This window comes from Sphaerodactylus townsendi, linkage group LG04 (genome assembly GCF_021028975.2).
Source record: "Sphaerodactylus townsendi isolate TG3544 linkage group LG04, MPM_Stown_v2.3, whole genome shotgun sequence".
Classification (NCBI taxonomy): domain Eukaryota; kingdom Metazoa; phylum Chordata; class Lepidosauria; order Squamata; family Sphaerodactylidae; genus Sphaerodactylus; species Sphaerodactylus townsendi.
The window spans coordinates 6649369-6671210 of NC_059428.1; the positions used below are offsets into that span (position 1 = coordinate 6649369).

Genomic DNA, 21842 nt, shown 5'->3' on the forward strand with positions numbered 1-21842 from the left:
GCTGCTCCTTAAAACGTGCGACTTAAATCGTGCCTTTCCAATCACGAGATTATTTCTTCCCCTCTTCCTCTTCCACCTACATTCTGACCATTCTCTGCCCAAATGACCATCGAAAGGTAGATGGAGAATTTGACATTTCGCTTCCTCCGAGGAGTTTTCCCATCCCTGGCTATGTCCGCACAACAATCCTGCGAGGTACTGTAGGCTGACTGGCAGCTTCGTAGTTGAGAGATTTGAGCCTGGATCTCTCAGGCTCATTCCGCACATGCAGAATAATGAACTTTCAAACTGCTTTCAGTGCTCTTTAAAGCTGTGCGGAATGGCAAAATCCACTTGCAAACAGTTGTGAAAGTGGTTTGGAAACGCATTATTTTGCCTGTGCAGAAGGGGTCTCAGTTTCAAGTCAGACACCCTAACCATTGGGGTGTTGTGGGTTTTCCGGGCTGTATGACGGTGTCCTAGTAGCATTTTCTTCTGATGTTTCGCCTGCATCTATGGCTGGCTTCTTCAGAGGATGTGTTGTGAAGAGGCCAGCCACAGATGCCGGCGAAACATCAGGAGAAAATGCTTCTAGAACACGGCCATAAAGCCCGGAAACCCCACAACATCCCAGTGATTCCGGCCGTGAAAGCCTTTGACCCTAACCATTATACCATACTACACTCCCCTCCACCGATTATCAGCGCTATTAGAAGAAGAGTTTGGATTTATATCCCCCCTTTCTCTCCTTGTAGGAGACTCAAAGGGGCTGACAATCTCCTTGCCCTTCCCCCCTCACAACAAACACCCTGTGAAGTGGGTGGGGCTGAGAGAGCTCCGAGAAGCTGTGACTAGCCCAAGGTCACCCAGCTGGCATGTGTGGGAGTGCCCAGGCTAATCTGAATTCCCCAGATAAGCCTCCACAGCTCAGGCGGCAGAGCTGGGAATCAAACCCGGTTCCTCCAGATTAGATACACGAGCTCTTAACCTCCTACGCCACTGCTAATTCCAAGGTCAACAATCTACATACATAGGAAAACACATTGCACAGTCACCAACCTTTAGTTGGGGCCTGCGGAACTCCTGGAGTGACAGCTGGTCCCCAGACTACAGAGAACAAACTCCCCTGGAGAAATGGTTGCTTGGGAGGGTGGATTCCCAGGTATTATACCCCCCCCCAAGTCCCAAACCCCACCTTTCTCAAGATCCACCCCCATATCTCCAGAAATTTCCAAATCCTGAGTAGACACCCCTCAGAAATGCACACACTTCTTAATAACATATTTACTCGTGTATTAACATGTTACTAAATACTGCGCACACTCCACAATGTGGAATGTTGCTACTCGGCAGCCACACTGCAGTCAACTTCTCTCAGGAAAACAGCCAACTCGTGTGCGTACAAACACAAAAGTTCCAGTGCCAACACACCACTGTGCACCAACCCACAAAAGGATCTAACTTCGTCTGCTCCAAGAAAAGCCCCGAACCTCTTTCCAAAGGGCGGCAGGAACGTTTCCAAAGCCCCCGCGTTCCAGCGGGCAAAAATTACCAGTTCGAAACTCCCCCACAAAGTGAGTTTGGACTGACAAACGCCGTTGGCCTCTTCGGTGCCGCCGGACTCCGATTCGGTTGAAAAGAGAGCAGGAAAGACCGGCCCAGCTCTCTCTTGCAGCGGGAGGGTGGAGAGAAAGCAGCCCAAACAAAGCGTTCCTAACTTTGCAAGAACGCCCTCCGTTCTTTCCAAACCTCCCTGCCCCAAAAGCGTCCAGAAGAACCCACTGTTACCTGAGAAAGGTGGCCGGAGCTGCTCACACCCTCGGCTGCAACCTGGCCAAAGATACTACACAGCTCCTGGTCCCCAAAGGCACGGTGGCGCACAGCACCTGGACGGAAACCTGCCCCCAGTGCTTTCCCTCTCTGCCGCCTCCTGGCCAAGCCAAGACTGAGCTGCAGAGAGGAGTGCAGAGCTGGACAGCCAAGGACGCCCGCTTGGAACCAGCAACCGTGCTGACTTTCTTTTTTTTTTTACTTCGTGCACTGCACTTCCTGGACTGAACTTCCTGAAAGCCCCAAACCTTAACAAAAGAGAGAAGAAAGAAGCCACCCAGCATTCAGCAGGGCCGAGACTTCCTCCTCCGACACCAGAAGAAGAATGAAAACAACTATCATTCAAAGTGCTGAGCTCTATTTACACGGTTGCAAGGGGCGGGTGGATTCTTGGAGGTGAACAAAAGGCCGGGTCCAGACGATGCTACAGAGCCCCAGCTGGCCAAACGCCGGCGCGGCCTCGGCCTCTGGGCGGTGAGAGAGTTTCCGCCAGGCCCATTTCCTGGCAACTCTGGCTATTTTTATTTACATGGCCCTCACACCTATCTCCCCCCATGCCCAGCTTTCCTGCAGGTCCCTGCCCCAAGGAATCCACAATCTGTACTGCCAATCACGCGCTGTGAGTTTGCCCCAAGTCAGACCACTGACCCACGCAGAGCCCAACAGCAACTCTTTGGACTGCAGAACTTTTTGAGGGTGAATTGGACTTCTCCCCAGAGGGTTGCTTGCCCCAGTAGCTAATTCGGCGGCCACGCAGCTGACAAACACAACCGAGGCAGACTCGAATCTACGCAGTGGCGTCGGAGGTTAAGAGCTCGTGTATCTAATCTGGAGGAACCGGGTTTGATTCCCAGCTCTGCCGCCTGAGCGGTGGAGGCTTCTCTGGGGAATTCAGATTAGCCTGGGCACTCCCACACACGCCAGCTGGGTGACCTGGGGCTAGTCACAGCTTCTCGGAGCTCTCTCAGCCCCACCTACCTCACAGGGTGTTTGTTGTGAGGGGGGAAGGGCAAGGAGATTGTCAGCCCCTTTGAGTCTCCTGCAGGAGAGAAAGGGGGGGATATAAATCCAAACTCTTCTTCTTTATTCCCTCCACTCCCGAGCCAGCGGAATATAGTGGTGAAGAGCAGGTGCACTCTGATCTGGAGAACCAGGTTTGATTCCCCGCTCCTCCACACAAGCGGCGGATTCTTATCTAGTGAACCAGATTTGTTCCCCTGCTCTTACACATGAAGCCTGCTGGATAACGTCAGGCCAGTCCCAGTTCTCTCAGAACTCTCTCAGACCCACCTACCTCACAAGGTGTCTGTTGTGGGGAGAGGAAGGGAAGGAGTTGGTAAGCCCCTCTGAGGCTCCGTACAGTTGAGAAAAACGGGGCATCGATCTAAACTCTTCTCTTCTACTTCTCAGTCTAACCTACCTCATAGGACTGTTGTGTGGAGAGAAAACAGAGGCAAGTAGAAGGCTATCAGCCACTTTGGATCCTCCTTGGGGGAAAAGGCAGGAAACAAATGAATTAAATCCGGGGTGGCCAACCTATGGTGCTCCATGGACTACAATTCCCATCAGCCCCCACCTGCATAGGTTGGCCACCCCTAAATTAAATAAATCAGTACATATTAACAGCTCAATCTGCCACTTGTGGGTCTCTGGGGTCCCCAGTTTTCCCCCAACCATTAAAATTGCCAGATGCTTTCCGCAAACAACCCAAACACACCTGATTAAAAAAATGAGTTGACCAATATGCACGGGCACACGACAAAGTCCAGCCTTTGGCTGGGATAGAGCAGGATATAAATGTATTTTTATGTATGATTTTAGGCTTTATGCCATTTGCAGGCCATCCTGAGCCCTTTGGGGATAGGATGGGGTAGAAAGAAAGAAAGAAAGAAAGAAAGAAAGAAAGAAAGAAAGAAAGAAAGAAAGAAAGAAAGAAAGAAAGAAAGAAAGAAAGAAAGAAAGAAAGAAAGAAAGAAAGAAAGAAAGAAAGAAAGAAAGAAAGAAAGAAAGAAAGAAAGAAAGAAAGAGGGGGAGAGAGAGAGAGAAAAGAAAGAAAGGGAGAGAGAGAGAGAGAGAGAGAAAGAGGGAGGGAGAGAGAGAGAGAGAGAGAGAGAGAAAGAAAGAAAGAAAGAAAGAAAGAAAGAAAGAAAGAAAGAAAGAAAGAAAGAGAGAAAGAAAGAAAGAAAAAAAAAAAAAGAAAGAAAAAAAAAAAAGAAAAGAAAAAAAAGAAAAAAAAAAAGAAAGAAAGAAAGAAAGAAAGAAAGAAAGAAAGAAAGAAAGAAAGAAAGAAAGAAAGAAAGAAAGAAAGAAAGAAAGAAAGAAACTTCCCACTGAAATTGCGACAGAATCCTAACCATGTTTACTCAGAAGTAGCCATCAGTGCACTCAGTTGTGCTTACTTATGAGTAAACGTGCACAGTCTTGTGTGGGCATTAAATTCTTGACACCAGTCAAGCGTGCACTCCGTGAAAGATAAAAACACAGGGCAGGCATAGGGCGCCACTCACGGTCTCCAAACTTCTTGACCATCAGGGCTGTTCGACAGTGGAATTCGCTGCTGCAGAGAGTGGTGGAGTCTCCTTCTTTGGAGGTTTTTCAAGAGAGGCTGGATGGCCATTCAACAGGAGCGCTTTGATTGTGTGTTCCTGCATGGCAGGGGGTTGGACTGGATGAACCTGGTGGTCTCTTCCAACTGAATGATTCTATGCAACTTGCCAGCAAGTCGCCGCAAATAATAATAAGCTGCGACTTGCCAGCAAATAATAACAACACTAACTGCATTCCACCTCCCAACAAGTTAGCGAAGCGGCGCAGGTATTCAAAGGTATAACCCCGCTAGAAGTTTGCCTAAACAATAAAAACCAGTGCTGGTACACAATATAACGTCCAAGGACAGATAACACCAGCAGTTAATCTTTTCCAAACAACTCAACCTTGGCTGAGCAGCCAAAGGCAGCAAAGGCAGCCATAATGGAATGAAAAACAGGAACGGAACAGGCGGAAGGGACTAGCCCCTCTTTGTGTAGTTAAATCAATACAAAGAAAAGGGGGGGGGGTGTAAATAAACCCAGCATGTTATGTAACTATTGGGGAAACAAGCAGGGAGTCTTTCACAGAGCCCTGTCCGGTCCCCAACATCGTTCGATTCCTCGCTCGAAAAACGAAGCCAGATTCAAACCTGCTTCAAAAGAATGGGGAGCTTTGGAGCACGGATTCATGCTCCCCAAGGCAGCTTCTAGGCCCCTGCTTCCGGAAACGTGGCAGCCACGCAGGATTATCCACTGCCAGCCGCTCAAAACACGCGATCCGCTCCGTGGCTATCCTGATTGGCTGCCGCGTTGTGCTGGGGCGGGAGTTTAAAAAATCTTCGAATGAACGAATCGACGTCTCCACGAGCATGCGCAGAAGGAGTGCATTGGGACGGGCAATTAGAAGAAGAAGAAGAAGAAGAAGAAGAAGAAGAAGAAGAAGAAGAAGAAGAAGAAGAAGAAGAAGAAGAAGAAGAAGAAGAAGAAGAAGAAGAGGAAGAGGAAGAGGAAGAGGAAGAGGAAGAGGAAGAGGAAGAGGAAGAAGAAGAAGAAGAAGAAGAAGAAGAAGAAGAGGAGGAGGAGGAGGAGGAGGAAGAGGAAGAGGAGTTTGTATTTATATCCCCCATTTCTCTCCTGCAGGAGACTCAAAGGGGCTGACAATCTCCTTGCCCTTATCCCCTCACAACAAACACCCTGGGAGGTAGGTGGGGCTGAGAGAGCTCCGAGAAGCTGTGACTAGCCCAAGGTCACTCAGCTGGCGTGTGTGGGAGTGCGCAGGCTAATCTGAATTCCCCAGAGAAGCCTCCACAGCTCAGGCGGCAGAGCTGGGAATCAAACCCGGTTCCTCCAGATTAGATACACGAGCTCTTAACCTCCTACGCCACTGCTGCCCCGTTTCCACGTGCTTTCATCTGCGATCATTTAAGAATGCAAGGTAGACACCAGCATGTACTTCCCCATTTCATTAGAACAACTTATCCCCGGCTGGCATTGAACCAGCAACCTTTTAATCGGCAGGCAAACACTCAATCAACTGAGTTAAACAGGCCCTGCTGACTTAAGACTGGGGGAAATGCCACCTAAGTACACTGCTGCCTTGCTGTGTATTTCTTTATCGAGGAAACCAGCTACACGTCGCGACGAAGCAACATGTATCTTCGTTCCGAGAAATTTTTTTTAAACAGCTACACACGCATCCTGCACAGCCCACTGCGTCCTGATTGGATGGGAGGCTCCACGTCACTCGCAAGGGCGGGTAGTTTGAACCCGGATTCACCCCCCCCCCCCTTCTTCCCCACCGCTCCACATTCGCCGCGTGTCTTTTTAAAAGCTCCTCGATCAACCAGGTCCGGGAAAAAAGCGTGCTAAGGGGGAGAAACAGGGGTGAAATCTGGTTCAAGGAGAACACCGTGGGTAAGTGTTCCCCAAACCGGGTTTGTTCGCTTCCTTAGCACGTGCTTTTTGGCTAGTGGGGAATAGACCGTCTATGGATTCTCAGTATCACATCCTGGGAGCATCCTTTAGGCGGGGAGTCTGGGATGGAGACTGGGGGTGAGGGGGTGGGGCTTGTAGTTGCCCTGTTCAGGTTCGGCCACTGAGGCCCCTTCCGCACGTGCAGAATAATGCACTTTCAATCCACATTCACAATTGTTTGCAAGTGGATTTTGCTATTCCAAACAGCTGCAAAGTGCATTGAAAGTGGACTGGAATTGCATTATTTTGCATGTGCGGAAGGGGCCTAGAGGGAGAAATGGCGGTTCTGGAGTAGGGAAGTCCAGAAGATTTGGGGGTCAGCCTGGAGACACCTGAATTTGCAGAGAAGACAGCTGAATTTGCAGAGAAGACGGCTGAATTTGCAGAGAAGACGGCTGAATTTGCAGAGAAGACAGCAGAATTTGCAGAGAAGACAGCAGAATTTGCAGAGAAGACAGCAACAGGGATCATAAGACCATAAAGTCTGGGACAATAAAATTCCAACTAAACAAGACCAGGCTTTTAAAGTCCTAGGATATGCAGAGGTGGCAAGGTGGATGCCCTTTATAAAAGACAAGAACATGGACAATTTCCTTAAGGAACTGAAAACTCTTTGCAGACTGCCTGCTGAGAACATATGCAAATAGAGAAATCATGGCAGGATCTGAGATTTAAATGAAAACAGCAGATTGGACTAATGGTTGTATAAGAAGAACTAAAAGTGAAAGAAATGCAGAGATATATAACAATAAGCATGAAGCTACATTTGCGTTCGGATCCATAAATGAGGTAGCTGGAAGTCACTATATAGGTATGCAGGAATGTCTTTGAAATATGTGGGGGGGGGGTGTCTTTTTTTTTACTATTACTACCGTGTTTCCCTGAAAATAAGACAGTGTCTTATATTAATTTTTGCTCCCAAAGATGCGCTATGTCTTATTTTCAGGGGATGTCTTATTTTTCCGCTCCACAGCTGCATGCTCTGGTGTTCTGTTCGACGGGCATGCTTCCAAACAAGAACTTTGCTACTATGTCTTACTTTTGGGGGATGCTTTATCGTGTTTCCCTGAAAATAAGACAGTGTCTTATATTAATTTTTGCTCCCAAAGATGCGCTATGTCTTATTTTCAGGGGATGTCTTATTTTTCCGCTCCACAGCTGCATGCTCTGGTGTTCTGTTCGACGGGCATGCTTCCAAACAAGAACTTTGCTACTATGTCTTACTTTTGGGGGATGCTTTATCGTGTTTCCCCGAAAATAAGACAGTGTCTTATATTAATTTTTGCTCCCAAAGATGTGCTATGTCTTATTTTCAGGGGATGTCTTATTTTTCTGTGTTCTGTTCATCGGGCATGCTTCCAAACAAAAACTTCGCTACGTCTTACTTTCGGGGGATGCCTTATATTTCGCACTTCAGCAAAACCTCTACTACGTCTTATTTTCAGGGGATGTCTTATATTCGGGGGAACAGGGTATTATAGTGGGGAAGAGGAGATTAGATTTGGGTTTTTTCCCTTTTCTTCCTTTCTGTATGTGTTGCTTATAAGTGTAAAATAAATAAAAGTTTCATTTTAAAATTATGGCTATAAAGTCTCTTCTCCAGAGCATTTGTTTTCCTCAGGAAACTGATCTCTAGAGTTTTAATTCTTGGAGATTTCCCCGGCCCAACCTGGTAGCTGGTCAGCGTGGCATAGCGGTTAAGAGCAGGTGCACTCTAATCGGGAGAACTGGGTTTGATTCCCCACTCTGCCACTTGAGCCGTGGAGGCTTATCTGGTGAACCAGATTAGCTTGGGCACTCCAACCTTGGGTAACCTTGGGCTGGTCACAGTTCTTCGGAGCTCTCTCAGCTCCACCCACCTCACAGGGTGTTTGTTGTGAGGGGGGAAGGGAAAAGAGATTGTTAGCCCCTTTGTGTCGCCTTACAGGAGAGAAAGGGGGGAATATAAATCCATCTCTTCTTCCTCTTCTTCTTCACTGAGCCATGTAGGTTGCTGGGACTTTTTTTATTCGCTCCCCCGAGGACCCTCCAGGAAAACGTCCACACGGACCCTGCGGCCCGTAACTTCCTGTCGCTCTTCCCCTCCCTCATCTCCCCAAAATCCAGGTCTAGGATGCAGCTGAGCACGTTCGAAACTAGATGGCAGCAACAAACCAGGAATGCACCAAAGCACAACCGTGCAGCAAGAAGGTTCTGGCAAGAAGTCTCTGCGTCTCCCGAAAACAGTCCCCCGTTTCTTCCAGTCTTTCGAAGAGGAACGGCTAAGAGAAGAACCTACAATGCCAAAGTTTTCCTCTGAATCTTGCCTCATAGAACAGAATGCCGCTTTTAGCGCAGGAACTGGCTAACAGGCAGTGGCTCAGCAGGGCCGGGCCGTCCGCCGCAGGTGGTTGCGGGGGGGGGGGCGGAGGCACCGGCAGCTTCATATAGACCGGTAATTGGCCGAACCTTTTTACCCCGAGGCCGATTGCTTAAACTGCAACCCAAAACCCACTTATTTATCGCAAAGTGCCAACACTGCAATTTAACCTGAATACTGAGGTTTTAGTATAGAAAAAATGGTTGGCTCCAAGGCACGCATTACTCAGGAGTAAGCTTGGTGGTAGTCGGTGGCTTTGCTTTGAAGCAACTGTGCAACACTTCGAATGGGTGAATCCTAGGAGGGTTTACTCTAGGAGGGTTTACTCAGAAGCAAGCCCCATTGTAACTGGCAGGCTTACTCCCCAGGTAAGATCATGCTTCAGTTCTTCCGCGAAATCAGCAGGGTTTAACAGCAAGGGTTACCTACACTGCTTCCCAAAACTAGGTCTTAGGTTTAATGCTAATAATCTCCTGAAAGTAGTACACTATTTATCACGCATAATGACGAGCTCTGTGCGATGTGCCCACAGAGGAGCTCTGAGGGTACCACCTCTGGCGCCAGTGCCATAGGTTACTTCAACCATGCTGCTCCTTCATAGAAGCACAGAGTTGGAAGGTGCCATAGAGGCAGTAGTGGGATCCAAAAATTTTAATAGGTTCCGATGGGGGTGGGATTCAAACAGTGGCACCGCCGCACACACGCGCCTCCAGTCCCTGTTGGGCAGGGAGGTGGCTTTAGTAACCCCTTCTCGGCACTCCAAAAAAATTAGTCACCACTTCTAGAGAAGTGGTGAGAACTGGTTGGATCCAGTCACCGCTTGAAGGATGCCAGTAAGGGGGACCTCGCCACCTCCAGCGTGGTGAAAGTCAGTGGGGTGTAGTCAGGGGCGTAATGCCCATTGGGCAAGGTGGGCAGCTGCCCAGGGCACCACCTTGTGGGGCGCATCAAAATGCAGGGTTCGTTTTTGGGTATTTTTAGTGGTTTTCCATTTTTGGCCTGCAGGGGGCGCAGTTTTTAGGCTAGCGGCACCAAAATTTCAGCGTATCATCAGGAGACTGTCCTTATGTTATCCCCCAAGTTTGGTGAGGGAGGGGCCAAAGTTATGGACCCTCAAAACGGTAGCCCCCATCTCCTATTAGCTCCCATTGGAAACAATGGGGGATGGGCACCCCCTTTAGGAGTCCATAACTTTGGACTCCTTGAAACAAACCTCACCAAACTTGGGGGGTAGCATAAGGACAGTCTCCTGATGACACGCTGAAATTTTGGTGCTGATATGTCTAAAAATGCACCCCCTGCAGGCACCAATGTCCTGGTGCAAAAAAAAATTGGTCATGGTGGAATGGCCGCCCATGGGGGTGGGGGGCCATCCAACTCAGGTTTTGCCCAGGGCTCCAGTTTGCCTCGTTACGCCCCTGGGTGTAGTGGTTAAGAACAGTGGACTCTTATCTGGAGAATGGGGTTCGATTCCCCACTCCTCCACATGAGTGGCGGACTCTCATCTGGTGAACGAGATTTGTTTTTCTGCTCCTGCACATGAAGCCTTTTGGGTGACCTTGGGCTAGTCCCAGTTCTCTCTGAACTCTCTCGGCCCCACCTGCCTCACAAGGTATCTGTTGTGGGGAGAGGAAGGGAAAGGAGCTTGTAAGTTGCTTTGAGTCTATTTACAGTTGAGAAAAGTGGGGTATAAATCCAAACTCTCCTCCTCCTCCTCCGGCAGCTCGTTCCACTGCTGAGTTATTCTAAGTGTTAAAAACCTTTCTGCTCCAAATATTATACCCATTCTTGCGTGTCCTCTCCTTTGCTGCCAACAGGAAAAATTGCCTGCCCCCCTCTAGATGACAGCTCGGCCTCTCTAAAACACGTGAAAGCAAATCCAGCCAACACAGCTCTCCAAGACCACAACAGAAACACGTTTTGTGTCAAACGTTGAAACACGGACAAATGATAATAAGAATATGAGTATCAGTGGATCAGACCAGTGAGGGCCCATATCTAGTCCAGCATCCTGTCTCGGACAGTGGCTGACCAGTTCCAGGGCATAGAGGTCATGACCTTTATTAGAACCTCAGAAGAGCCCTGCTGGATGAGACCAGTGAAGGTCCACCTAGACTAGCATCCTGTCTCACACAGTGGTCAATGGGGGGGGGATCAGACCAGTGAAGGTCCACCTAGACCAGCATCCTGTCTCACACAGGGGCCAACCAGTTCCTCTGGAGGGCCACCAAGAAGGCACAAAGGCAGAACAATGCAGGATAATTTCTTTTCTGTTATTTTCCTGAATTTTCCCTGGTGTTTCCTGGACCTTCGCATCTCCACACCCTACTCAGAGAATCACCCTTTTCAACTGGTTTCCGAATCACACCCTGTGTATTCTTACAGCCCCGAGAGGCTTCCAATTTGTCAGGACCACGACACCCACCATGAAGGGATGATACCAAGCAGTGGCGTACCTAGGCAAACTGGAGCCCTGGGCAAAACCTGAGTTTGATGCCCCCTCCCATGGGCACTTTCCCCCACCGTGACCAAACAAAAAATTTTTTCCCCCAGGTCGTTTCAAAGTCACCATCACATCATAGAACATGCCCCAACTCACAAATCTGAACACAGCAGAAATATTTTTGAAAACATTTTCAAAATGCTTTCAAAATAGTAATAATAACCTTTATTAGGCATTGAGAGAATAAAAGAAATAAAGAAAACAAGCATTGGCGGGAAGGGGGTGGATTTAAAAGGAAAATCTGGGGAAATGCCTGCTGTCAGGGGGGACCTGCTGTCAGGGGTGAAATTATTAAGATAGCAGCACCAAAATTTCCAAGTATCTTCATGAGACCCTGCTCATGATACCACCCAGGTTTGGTGAAGTTTGGTTCAGGGGGTCCAAAGTTATCGACCCTCAAAGGTGTAGCCCCCATCTCCTATTAGCTCCCATTGGAAACAATAGGGGATGGGGCACTCCCTTTGGGAGTCCATAACTTTGGACTCCCTGAACCAAACCTCACCAAACCTGGGTGATATCATTTGGATAGTCTCCCGAAAAATCCCTGAAATTTTTGTGCTGCTAGCCTAAAAACTGCACCATCTGCAGGCCAAAAATCCCACAGATGAACCTGCAGTTTTTGCCTCCCCCCACAAGGGGGCGCCCAGGGCAACTGCCCACTTTGCCCAATGGGAGGAACGCCTCTGATACCAATTCCAGTCCCCCCTCCCCCCCCCCATTCCATCCCCTTGGCATGTCAGACCCGGCTCCCTGCGGCATCACACTCACCTGGGGGTTGATTTTGGGGGTACAGCGGCCCGCGGCGGCAGAGTAGGAGGACGTACCGGGACCGGGGGGGCCTTCAGGGAGGACAGCTTGCTTTTCAACTGCTTGGCAGGGAGGGGGGGCAGTGGATGCATCCTTGCCTCTTCCGGAAGCGCCGTATCAGGGCCGCGTCGGCCTCCGGACAACTTAGGGGACAGCGAAGGAGAAGACAAATCCAGCAGCAAAGGCGGTTCATGCAACGAGGTCGAGGAGAGTTCCGGGAGAGCAGGAGAGGAAAATTTCACAGGGGGCCGGCACCCAACCCTCGGAGGGATCGGCGGCAGGGTGGGGTTGAGGGTCTCCGGCTCTTGCCGAGACGCTGGTTTCTCGCCAGCCGATGTCCCCGAGTCGTTCCCGGTTGGAGACTCTGCGCCGGCCACGTTGCCGCGGAAGATGCTGCGCTTCATGGGCACCGGCCTCCTCGGCGGCAGCTCGGGGCACTCCACGGCGGGCAGGGATTCCGTGAAGGCCTTCAGAAGCCCGGCGAGGATCCGCTTGCGGTGTCCCGGCAGAAGGATCCCGAGGTGGGTCAAGGCCTCGTCAGTCAGGTGCTGGCAATCCAGCACGCACCAGAGGTCGCTCCGCTCAAAGTTCTCGACGTACTGGTCCAGGTGGAGGGCCCTCAGCCACTCGGCCATGGGGAGGGACATCCCTGCCGCCATGGCAGCAAGGAAGCGGCGAGCGTCCGGCCTTCAGTTCATCCCTCTTCCTCCTCAGGGTTTCGTAGAATCCAAAATGGCGGCCGCAGCTACGAGAGAAGACAGAAAAGAGCCTCTGTTATCGTTGCCCCAGGATAACCTCTGCCCGGTTTTATTTGTCTTTCATTTCTCATCATAGCTTCCCTACGATGACTCCGTATCCACGGCTCCAGCCGAAGGAACTCAGTATGCTGCAGAGCCAAGCCAACTTCTGAGCCCAGCAAGCAGGGAGAAGCAGGAAGGGAAAGAGATTACGGCCTCCTTGCCATCCCCATGGGAAAGCCCAAAAAAAAACCAAAGAAAGCCTAATCTCTGCAGAAGTCTACCGGGTACCGTGCAGCTGTGGACAAGACCATATAGGAACCACAAAACACAGCGCCCAGACACGAACATAAGAACATAAGAACGAGCCAGCTGGATCAGACCAGAGTCCATCTAGTCCAGCACTCTACTACTCGCAGTGGCCCACCAGGTGCCTTTGGGAGCTCACATGCAGGAGGTGAAAGCAATGGCCTTCTGCTGCTGCTGTTGTCTCGAGCACCTGGTCTGCTAAGGCATTTGCAACCTCAGATCAAAGAGGATCAAGATTGGTAGCCACAGATAGACTTCTCCTCCATAAATCTGTCCAAGCCCTTTTTGAAGCTATCCAGGTTAGTGGCCATCACCACCTCCTGGGGCAGCATATTCCAAACACCGATCACACGTTGCGTGTTTCCTTGTATTAGTCCTAATTCTCCCCCCCCCCCCAGCATTTTCAATGGATGCCCCCTGGTTCTAGTATTGTGAGAAAGGGAGAAAAATTTCTCTCTGTCAACATCTTGTTGGTCTGTAAGGGACTATTGGACTGTGCAGACTAATTCAGCCGGAAAAATCAGCAATGGCAGAACACATGATAAACCAAGCTGGACACAGAATGTTATTTGCAAACACAGAAATTCTGGACAACTCTGACAACCACTATGTCAGACTACACAGAGAAGCCATTGAAATCCACAAGCACAGGGACAATTTCAACAGAAAGGAAGAAACCATGAAAGTGATCAAAATCTGGCTACCCTGTTTCCCCGAATATAAGACGTCCCCTGAAAATAAGATGTAGTAGGAACCTTTTTGGAAGGCTGCCGCACTGCCTTCTGGGGCGCAAAGCAGTGCGGCAGCCTCCCGCGCACGCGGCCGCAGGAGCGCACTGCCTTCTGGGGCGCCCCCATTTCCCGCCCTGTTTCCCAGAAGGCAGTGCTCCTGCAGCCACGTGTGCGGGAGGCTGCAGCACTGCCTTGCGCCCCAGAAGGCAGTGCGGCAGCCTTCCAAAAATCGGGACACTTCAAAAAACCCACGGGACAAATTGTTTTAAGGTGGGACTGTCCCGCCAAAAGCGGGACGTCTGGTCACCGTACACTAGAATCAAGACAAGGGTTAGTGAACACCACCCAGACACAGGATGTCTCTCTGCAGGAAGCAATAAAATGGATTGAAATGCCAGGCAACTGCTATGCAGATGTCCTCACCAATTAATGATGCAACTTCAGTGTTACTTACATTATGCTAAAATGGGTGGATTCCACTCAACACATGCAAATCACACTTGCTAATTGGACTGGATTGGACAACCATCAAAACATAGTATCAATAAATATAGGATCAAACCTAACATCATAGATATCTTTATATTTATCTTTATTAACCTTTAATAGGCATAAATAGATCAAGATTTACACAGACACATTCTTCAGTCTCAAGTATAGTTCAGTAGCAAGGAAATAGACCACATAACTTGACGGTTGACTTCAAGGGGTTCAAATCACTTCAGATTTTTTTTAAAAAAAGAAATAGCCAGAGCAAATGACAATAAATACCCCTACACATCAATGTAAAAATACAATCTAATATAAAATTGCAATAAAAATAGATCTGTTTAGCAAGTTAAAAGCAAAATGATACAGCAATAGGTATCCTACCATGCAGATTAGACAGACTGGAGACGATATATATATATATTAAAATGGTTGTCAGGTATAGAGCTACCATACGTGTTGTATGAGCATTGTAATCTCCAAGAAGAAAACGTATGGCAACAGTAGGGTTAGAAACATCATAGATATCATAAACATAGCATCATGGATATAACTCATAAGAACATAAGAACATAAGGAAGAGCCAGCTGGATCAGACCAGAGTCCATCTAGTCCAGGGGTAGGGAACCTGCGGCTCTCCAGATGTTCAGGAACTACAATTCCCATCAGCCAGAAATCAGAAGGAGATCGCGACTGGGAAGGACAGTTACAAAGGAACTAGAAAAAATTCCAAAGGGGAAGGATATGCCACTGGTGACCAAGATCGAGTTAATTCATGCCACGGTATTCCCTGTTACTAGGAATGGGTGTGAAAGCCCTTCGGGGGTGAGGCGGCCTATAAATTTAATAAATAATAATAATAAATAATAATAATAAAGCTGGACTACGAAGAATGCTGACGGCAAGAAAGACGTCCCTTGAAACACGGTGATAGAAGAGCGTCACAGATACCACACACCGCAGAAAAGGCAAATCAGTGGGCTCCAAATAATATCAAGCCTGAATTCTCCCGAGAAGCTGAAAGATCTAGACTTCGGCTGTCATACTTTGGACACAGCACCAGAACACAAGACTCGCTGGAAAAGACAATAATGCTAGGAAAAGGCGGAGACCCCAGGAAAAGTGGAAGATCCAACCTGAGATGTATTGTCTCAAAGCAAGCCACAGTTTGCAAGCTGTTTAAGAAGAGAACATTTTGGAGGACACACTGAGTTCAGCCTTAAGAAGTCGCATGCGTAAGTATTTGTATTGTATGGTGAATATACCGCCCTCGAGAGAATCAGAGCACGTACATGATGTAATAACAACATCAATTAATCATAAACACCAATACAAGCAACATCAGTTAAACATGGCATCAATAAACGCCGTAGGATCAAACTTAAGCAACATCTCTTTACACACACACCCCAGTGGAGGCAGGATCCAAAAAATTCTAGTAACAGAGTTCCCATGGTGAATTTAGGTTCCAGAGCAGTGGTGTAGCGCCAGTAGGGCTGAAGTGAGCACCATCGGCGTGAAGTGGCGGGCATTCTGGGGACAGGGCATTAATAATTTTTTCTGTGCATAGCGAAGCTCTTGCAAGCAAAAAAAAAGTTCCTAATTTCCAGCCAGTATCTTTCTGTCCATAATTTAAACTCCACATAGCCAACTAAGTCCCGTATGCGTCTGCTGCTAACAGAAACGGCTACTTCTCCCTCTGGTTGACTGCCTGTCAAATGCGCCCAATACTTTCAAATGCTTAAAATTTTGACTTCCACAGACATCAAAGAAAGAAGGAAGACTTTCCTTAAACAAAGGAACCGGGACCATGACCCTAAAACATGTTTTTAAAACAGCCCAACAGGGAGAATGATCCCGTTTTCTACCTTCGCTAACCAGCCACATAGGAAACAACGGGACTTGATGATTTTTGGACCTAATGGGATTTCTAACAGAAAAGCGGACCCAACTAGTAACCCCCTCTCTGCACACACAAATAATTAGTCACCCACTCTCGGGAACTGGTGAGAACCTGCTGGATCCCACCTCTGCACACACCCCTTCACTGGAAACCCTTCGTCATTCTCCTTTTTCCCATCTGACCTGGTACCCAGCAGAGGAAATCACCCTTGATCTGTCTGTCAAATACTGTAAGGAGACTCAAGGTGGCTTACAAACTCCTTTCCCCTCCTCTCGCCCCAACAGACACCTTGTGAGGAAGGGGGGGTTGAGAGAGTTCCAAGAGAACTGGAGGACTAGCCTGAGGTCAGCCAGCAGGAATGTAGGAGTGCGGAAACACACCTAGTTCACCAGATAAGCCTCTGCCACTCGGGTGGAGGAGTGGGGAATCAAATCCGGTTCTCCAGATTAGAACCCACCTGATCTTAACCACTACACCACGCTCAGTTCTTTCTCACATCGGGAGCCGCCAGACATGTACCACCGAAGCAACGCAGCAGATGTGCAAAACATCTGTCCGAATTAACCATCCCTTCGAATTGCAGAGCATTTTCCTCAATGCAGCTAAATTCCATCCTTCAGCAATGACGACTGGAAGATTCAAAAATACACACGTTGCGCTCTGGCTGTGTCCAATCTTATATATTGATCTTACATACAATTAAACAACTTAACACTTCTATTTGTATTTACATTTCCTTATTTCTCTGACAAAGTTCTGAAAGATGAAATGGACTGGTGCAAGAAAGATAGATGAATAGGCATAATTTTGATTTCAGTATATATGTACCTGTGTAACTTTAATTTCAGATATACCGATTAGAAGCCTCACAGAACTGTTGGAAGTGTGATTGAACATACTGGCATACTGAGGAAGACGCACGAAAAACGTTCTCTACGCGCGAGACGTTTTTATGTAGAACCTACAGAATTGGAAGATGGACTATATGGAACTGAAGCGTTGTTTCTGAACAAAGAATTGAATGGACAAAGTGATTATTTATGTTTAGTTATAAGAGCTGGAAGACTTCTGCTGTATCTTTAAGAACTTTGTCAGAGAAATAAGGAAATGTAAATACAAATAGAAGTGTTAAGTGTAAGATCAATATATAAGATTGGACACAGCCAGAGTGCAACGTGTTTATTTTTGAGTTTATTTGGACTGGAAGATTCAGCCATATTCCACATTCTGATCATATGTGCCCTGTTGACTCTACGCTACCTGATCCAATGCCACATATTATTTTACACTGCTCTTAACATAAAGAAGCCCATGCCTCCAAACTCTTGGCCCCCTGATTGCCAAAATGAAGTATAACACAGACAACATATTGTCAAAGGCTTTCACGGCCGGATTCAACTAGTTGCGGTGGGTTTTCCGGGCTGTGTGGCCGTGGTCTGGTGGATCTTGTTCCTAACATTTTGCCTGCATCTGTGGCTGGCATCTTCAGGGGTGTATGACAAAGAGAAGTGTGTTACACACGGTGTCCACTGTGTAACACACTTCTACACCACTGGACACACACTTCTACACCACTGGACACACACTTCTACACCACTGGACACACACTTCTACCATGGCACTGGATTTTTACACTTCTACAACACTGCAGACGCACTTCACCGCTGGACTTCTACACCACTGGATACCTGCAGCACTGGACGCACGCTACTACAGCACTGGACGCACACTTCTACTACGGCACTGGACACACACTTCTACACCACTGGACACACACTTCTACACCACTGGACACACACTTCTACACCACTGGACACACACTTCTACACCACTGGACACACACTTCTACAACACTGGACACACACTACTACAACACTGGACACACACTTCTACAACACTGGACACACACTTCTACACCACTGGACACAGCTACGCCACTGGACACACTTCTACAACGCTGGACACCTTCTGGCACTTTCGGACACGCACTGCAGCGCTGGACACGCACTTCACCACAGCACTGGACTTTTGCGCACTTCTACAACACTGGACACACACTTCTACACCACTGGACACACACTTCTATAACACTGGATTTTACCTACTGCTACAACACTTAATTTACACTTCCTGCACCACTGGACACACCACTTCTGCACCACTGGACGCACACTTCCTGCAGCACTGGACACCTTCTACAGCACTGGACGCACACTACTACCAGCACTGGACGCACACTACTGGCGCTGGACACTTTTTGCTTCTACAGCACTGGATTTTGCTTCTACAGCACTGGACGCACGCATACCGCAACTGGACGCACTGGCTTACCTGGACGCACTACTACAACACTGGACGCACGCAACACTGGACGCATACTTCTACAACACTGGACACACACTACTACAACACTGGACACACACTTCTACAACACTGGACACACACTTCTACAACACTGGACACACACTTCTACAACACTGGACACACACTTCTACAACACTGGACACACACTTCTACAACACTGGACACACACTACTACAACACTGGACACACACTTCTACAACACTGGACACACACTTCTACAACACTGGACACACACTTCTACAACACTGGACACACACTTCTACAACACTGGACACACACTTCTACAACACTGGACACACACTTCTATAACACTGGACACACACTACTACAACACTGGACACACACTTCTACACCACTGGACACACTTCACCGCCACAACTTGCGGACACACTTCACCAACACTGGACACACACTTCTACGGCACTGGACGCACACTTCTACACCACTGGACGCCACTTCTGCACCACTGGACACGCACTTCTATAACGCTGGACTGCACTACTGCAAACACTGGACACACACTTCTACACCACTGGACACACACTTCTATAACACTGGACAGAGTGTGTAACAGACTTCCCTCTGTGATACACCTCTGAAGATGCCGGCCACAGATGCAGGCGAAATGTTAGGAACGAGATCTACCAGACCACGGCCACACACCCCGGAAAGCCGACAACAACCAATAGTACACAGAAGTCATTTATACAATTTCTCGTAGCCAACAAGAATGAGCCAACAGTGACCCTGTTCTGGCTACTATCCCAATGGAAAGATCCCACCAGGAATACTTTGGAAATAACAACCAACCAACAATAAGCAGACCCAACTATACAGCCAACAGCTCTCTGAATAGAAGAAGAAGAAGAGTTTGGATTTATATCCCCCCTTTCTCTCCTGCAGGAGACTCAAAGGGGCTGACAATCTCCTTGCCCTTCCCCCCTGTGAGGTAGGTGGGGCTGAGAGAGCTCCGAGAAGCTGTGACTAGCCCAAGGTCACCCAGCTGGCGTGTGTGGGAGTGCCCAGGCTAATCTGAATTCCCCAGATAAGCCTCCACAGCTCAGGCGGCAGAGCTGGGAATCAAACCCGGTTCCTCCAGATTAGATACACGAGCTCTTCACCTCCTACGCCACTGCTGGAGAGACGCATAAAAGCATAACTACAAATTGAACGTGTCTTTTACACGTCGGGTGATCAGAAGCAATCCCTTTTCATATTAAGAAATGCCATTCAAGGTTTCTGTATTTTAAAAGGTATGTCCGCCCCCGTGAGCCCGGCTTTGGCCAGAAAAGGGCGAAGTAAGAAATCCAGTAAAATAAAAATGTTAAAAACACACAAAGTGGCCTTCTACTGCATCAAGGGTTAGGTGTTACACGCATGTCATACACGCATCAAGGTTGGTGTTACCTGCTCGGCCGGGCAGCAGTTCCCCAGGGCCGCAGGTGGAGGGAGACGTTTCACGTCGTCCCCTCCTAGCAAATCCTTTAACTGGAGATGTCAGGAATCGAACCAGGGGCCCTTCCACATGCCTTCCAGATCTCTGCCAGAGAGTCACGGCCTTCTTCTTCCCTCGGAAGAGGCCCCAAGGACTCCGCCCACTCTCGAGAGACAGAGGGGAAGGTTTTTCCAGCCCAGGCCTCAATATTATCACCTGTTGGCATCTGTGCATCAGAAAGCAGCACAGGAGCAGCAGCCGAGGAAGAGACGTGGCAACCGTACTAGGAATCCAAAATGGGCAGGATCTCCGGAGAAAGATGCTCTTCTGGCCGTCACGTTCGAAAAAGAATAAGTTCACTTGCTCCGAAACACACCCTGAACATAATAGACAGAGTTGGACCAGCGGTCCCGGGCTGGTGCCCAGGACTGTCAGGACTAGTCCCTTGGACAAACCTCTCAAACAACTCCACAAGGGTGGTCCTAAGCAGCAGTGGCGGAGGGGGTTAAGAGCTCGTGTATCTAATCTGGAGGAACCGGGTTCGATTCCCGCCGCAGCCCTGGAAGCTGTGGAATGGGGAGGCTTATCCTGGGGGATTCAGATTAGCCCAAGACTTTTGCGACTCCCACACACGCCAGTTCTGGGTGATAACCTTGGGCTAGTCCACCACAGCTTCGGAACTCTCATCGGGTCCCACCCACCTCCACAGGGATTATCTCTGTTGGTGAGGGGGGAAGGGCAAGGAGATTGTCAGCCCCTTTGAGTCTCCTGCAGGAGAGAAAGGGGGGATAGAAACCCAAACTCTTCTTCTTCTTCTAAGACACTGAGGGGTACATTTGGCCTTCTTGGCACGGGAGGCGACTGGCATGGCATCCCTCCAAAAGACACAGATCTGGGTTCAACAGCAGGCCCCCTGCCTGTTGCCCACCCTGCCCCATGAGATGCCAATGGAGGGGGGGGGGCTCAAAGAAGTGCCAGCTCAGCCCAGGAAGCCCCCCCCCCCTCGCCCATGGCTCTCAAGCATCCCCTTAATCGAGCCAAGCGGGCAACCTGCGGCATCCTGGTGGGGAGGGGGCGGGGGGGCGCCTGAAAACGCCCCCAGGCCTCTGCCCCCCACTTCCACCCCCGAGGAAAGGGGCCGCCCTCCAGGCAGGGAAGGAAACCGGAGCCCTGGAGGGGAAGGGCTGCACCTGTCGGGCGTGCACCTGCAGACCCTGCAGCGAGGGCTCCGCGGAGCCTGGAAGCCCCTCCCGGGGAGAGGCGGGCGGAAGGGCTGGGGAAGCCCCCTGGAGGGAGGGAGGGAGGGAGGGAGGGAGGGGGCAGCGGGGGATCACGCCACCAGGGGTGCCCCCCCCCCCCCCTTCGCCCCCTGCACGATCTGGGTCGGTCTCTGCCTTCCCCCCCCCCCTCCCCTGAGCCCGGAGCAGCCCCGACTCGCAGCCCCCCGCCCCGCGCGCCTTCCTCCTCCTCCTCCTCCTCCTCTTCCAGCGGCGGCACTGACCTGGGGGGCTCCTGGGCGCGGCCGCCTCTCGCAGCGCCCCTCGGCTGGGCTGGGCTGGCAGCTGCTGTCTCCCTTGCCCCCCCCCCCCGGCTCGCCCCCCCCCCCGGCTCCGTCCTTCCTGCCGGCCTCTCTCCCCGCCCTCAGCCCGGCGGCGGCAGCAGCAGCACCCCCCCGGGGCGGCCGGGCGAACAGCGGCGCTCTCCAGCCGGGCTGGCAGCCCTCCCGGCGCCACGTGGCTAGACTGCTCACACACACACACACACACACACACACACACAACAGCCCAGCAAGCCGGCTCCTTCCGACTGACCTGCGTGCTTCCCAGCCCCCCTGGGAGGGTCCCCCTGCAAGGCGTTCAGGAGGTTTCTTCTGACAGCCTCGGAGGTGGGCCTT

At 49.8% G+C, this 21842-nt stretch overlaps 1 protein-coding gene across 1 annotated transcript; it reads right to left on the bottom strand.

The window, feature by feature from the left end:
• Positions 1-8316: 8316 nt before the first annotated feature.
• Positions 8317-21562, bottom strand: LOC125430819 (arf-GAP with Rho-GAP domain, ANK repeat and PH domain-containing protein 1-like). Its single transcript, XM_048493068.1, has 3 exons — positions 21450-21562; positions 11942-12725; positions 8317-8446 (listed from the first exon to the last, which is right to left on the bottom strand). Exons 2-3 carry the CDS (start codon positions 12637-12639, stop codon positions 8317-8319), a joined length of 828 nt encoding a protein of 275 aa, XP_048349025.1. The 5' UTR covers positions 12640-12725; positions 21450-21562.
• Positions 21563-21842: the final 280 nt, after the last annotated feature.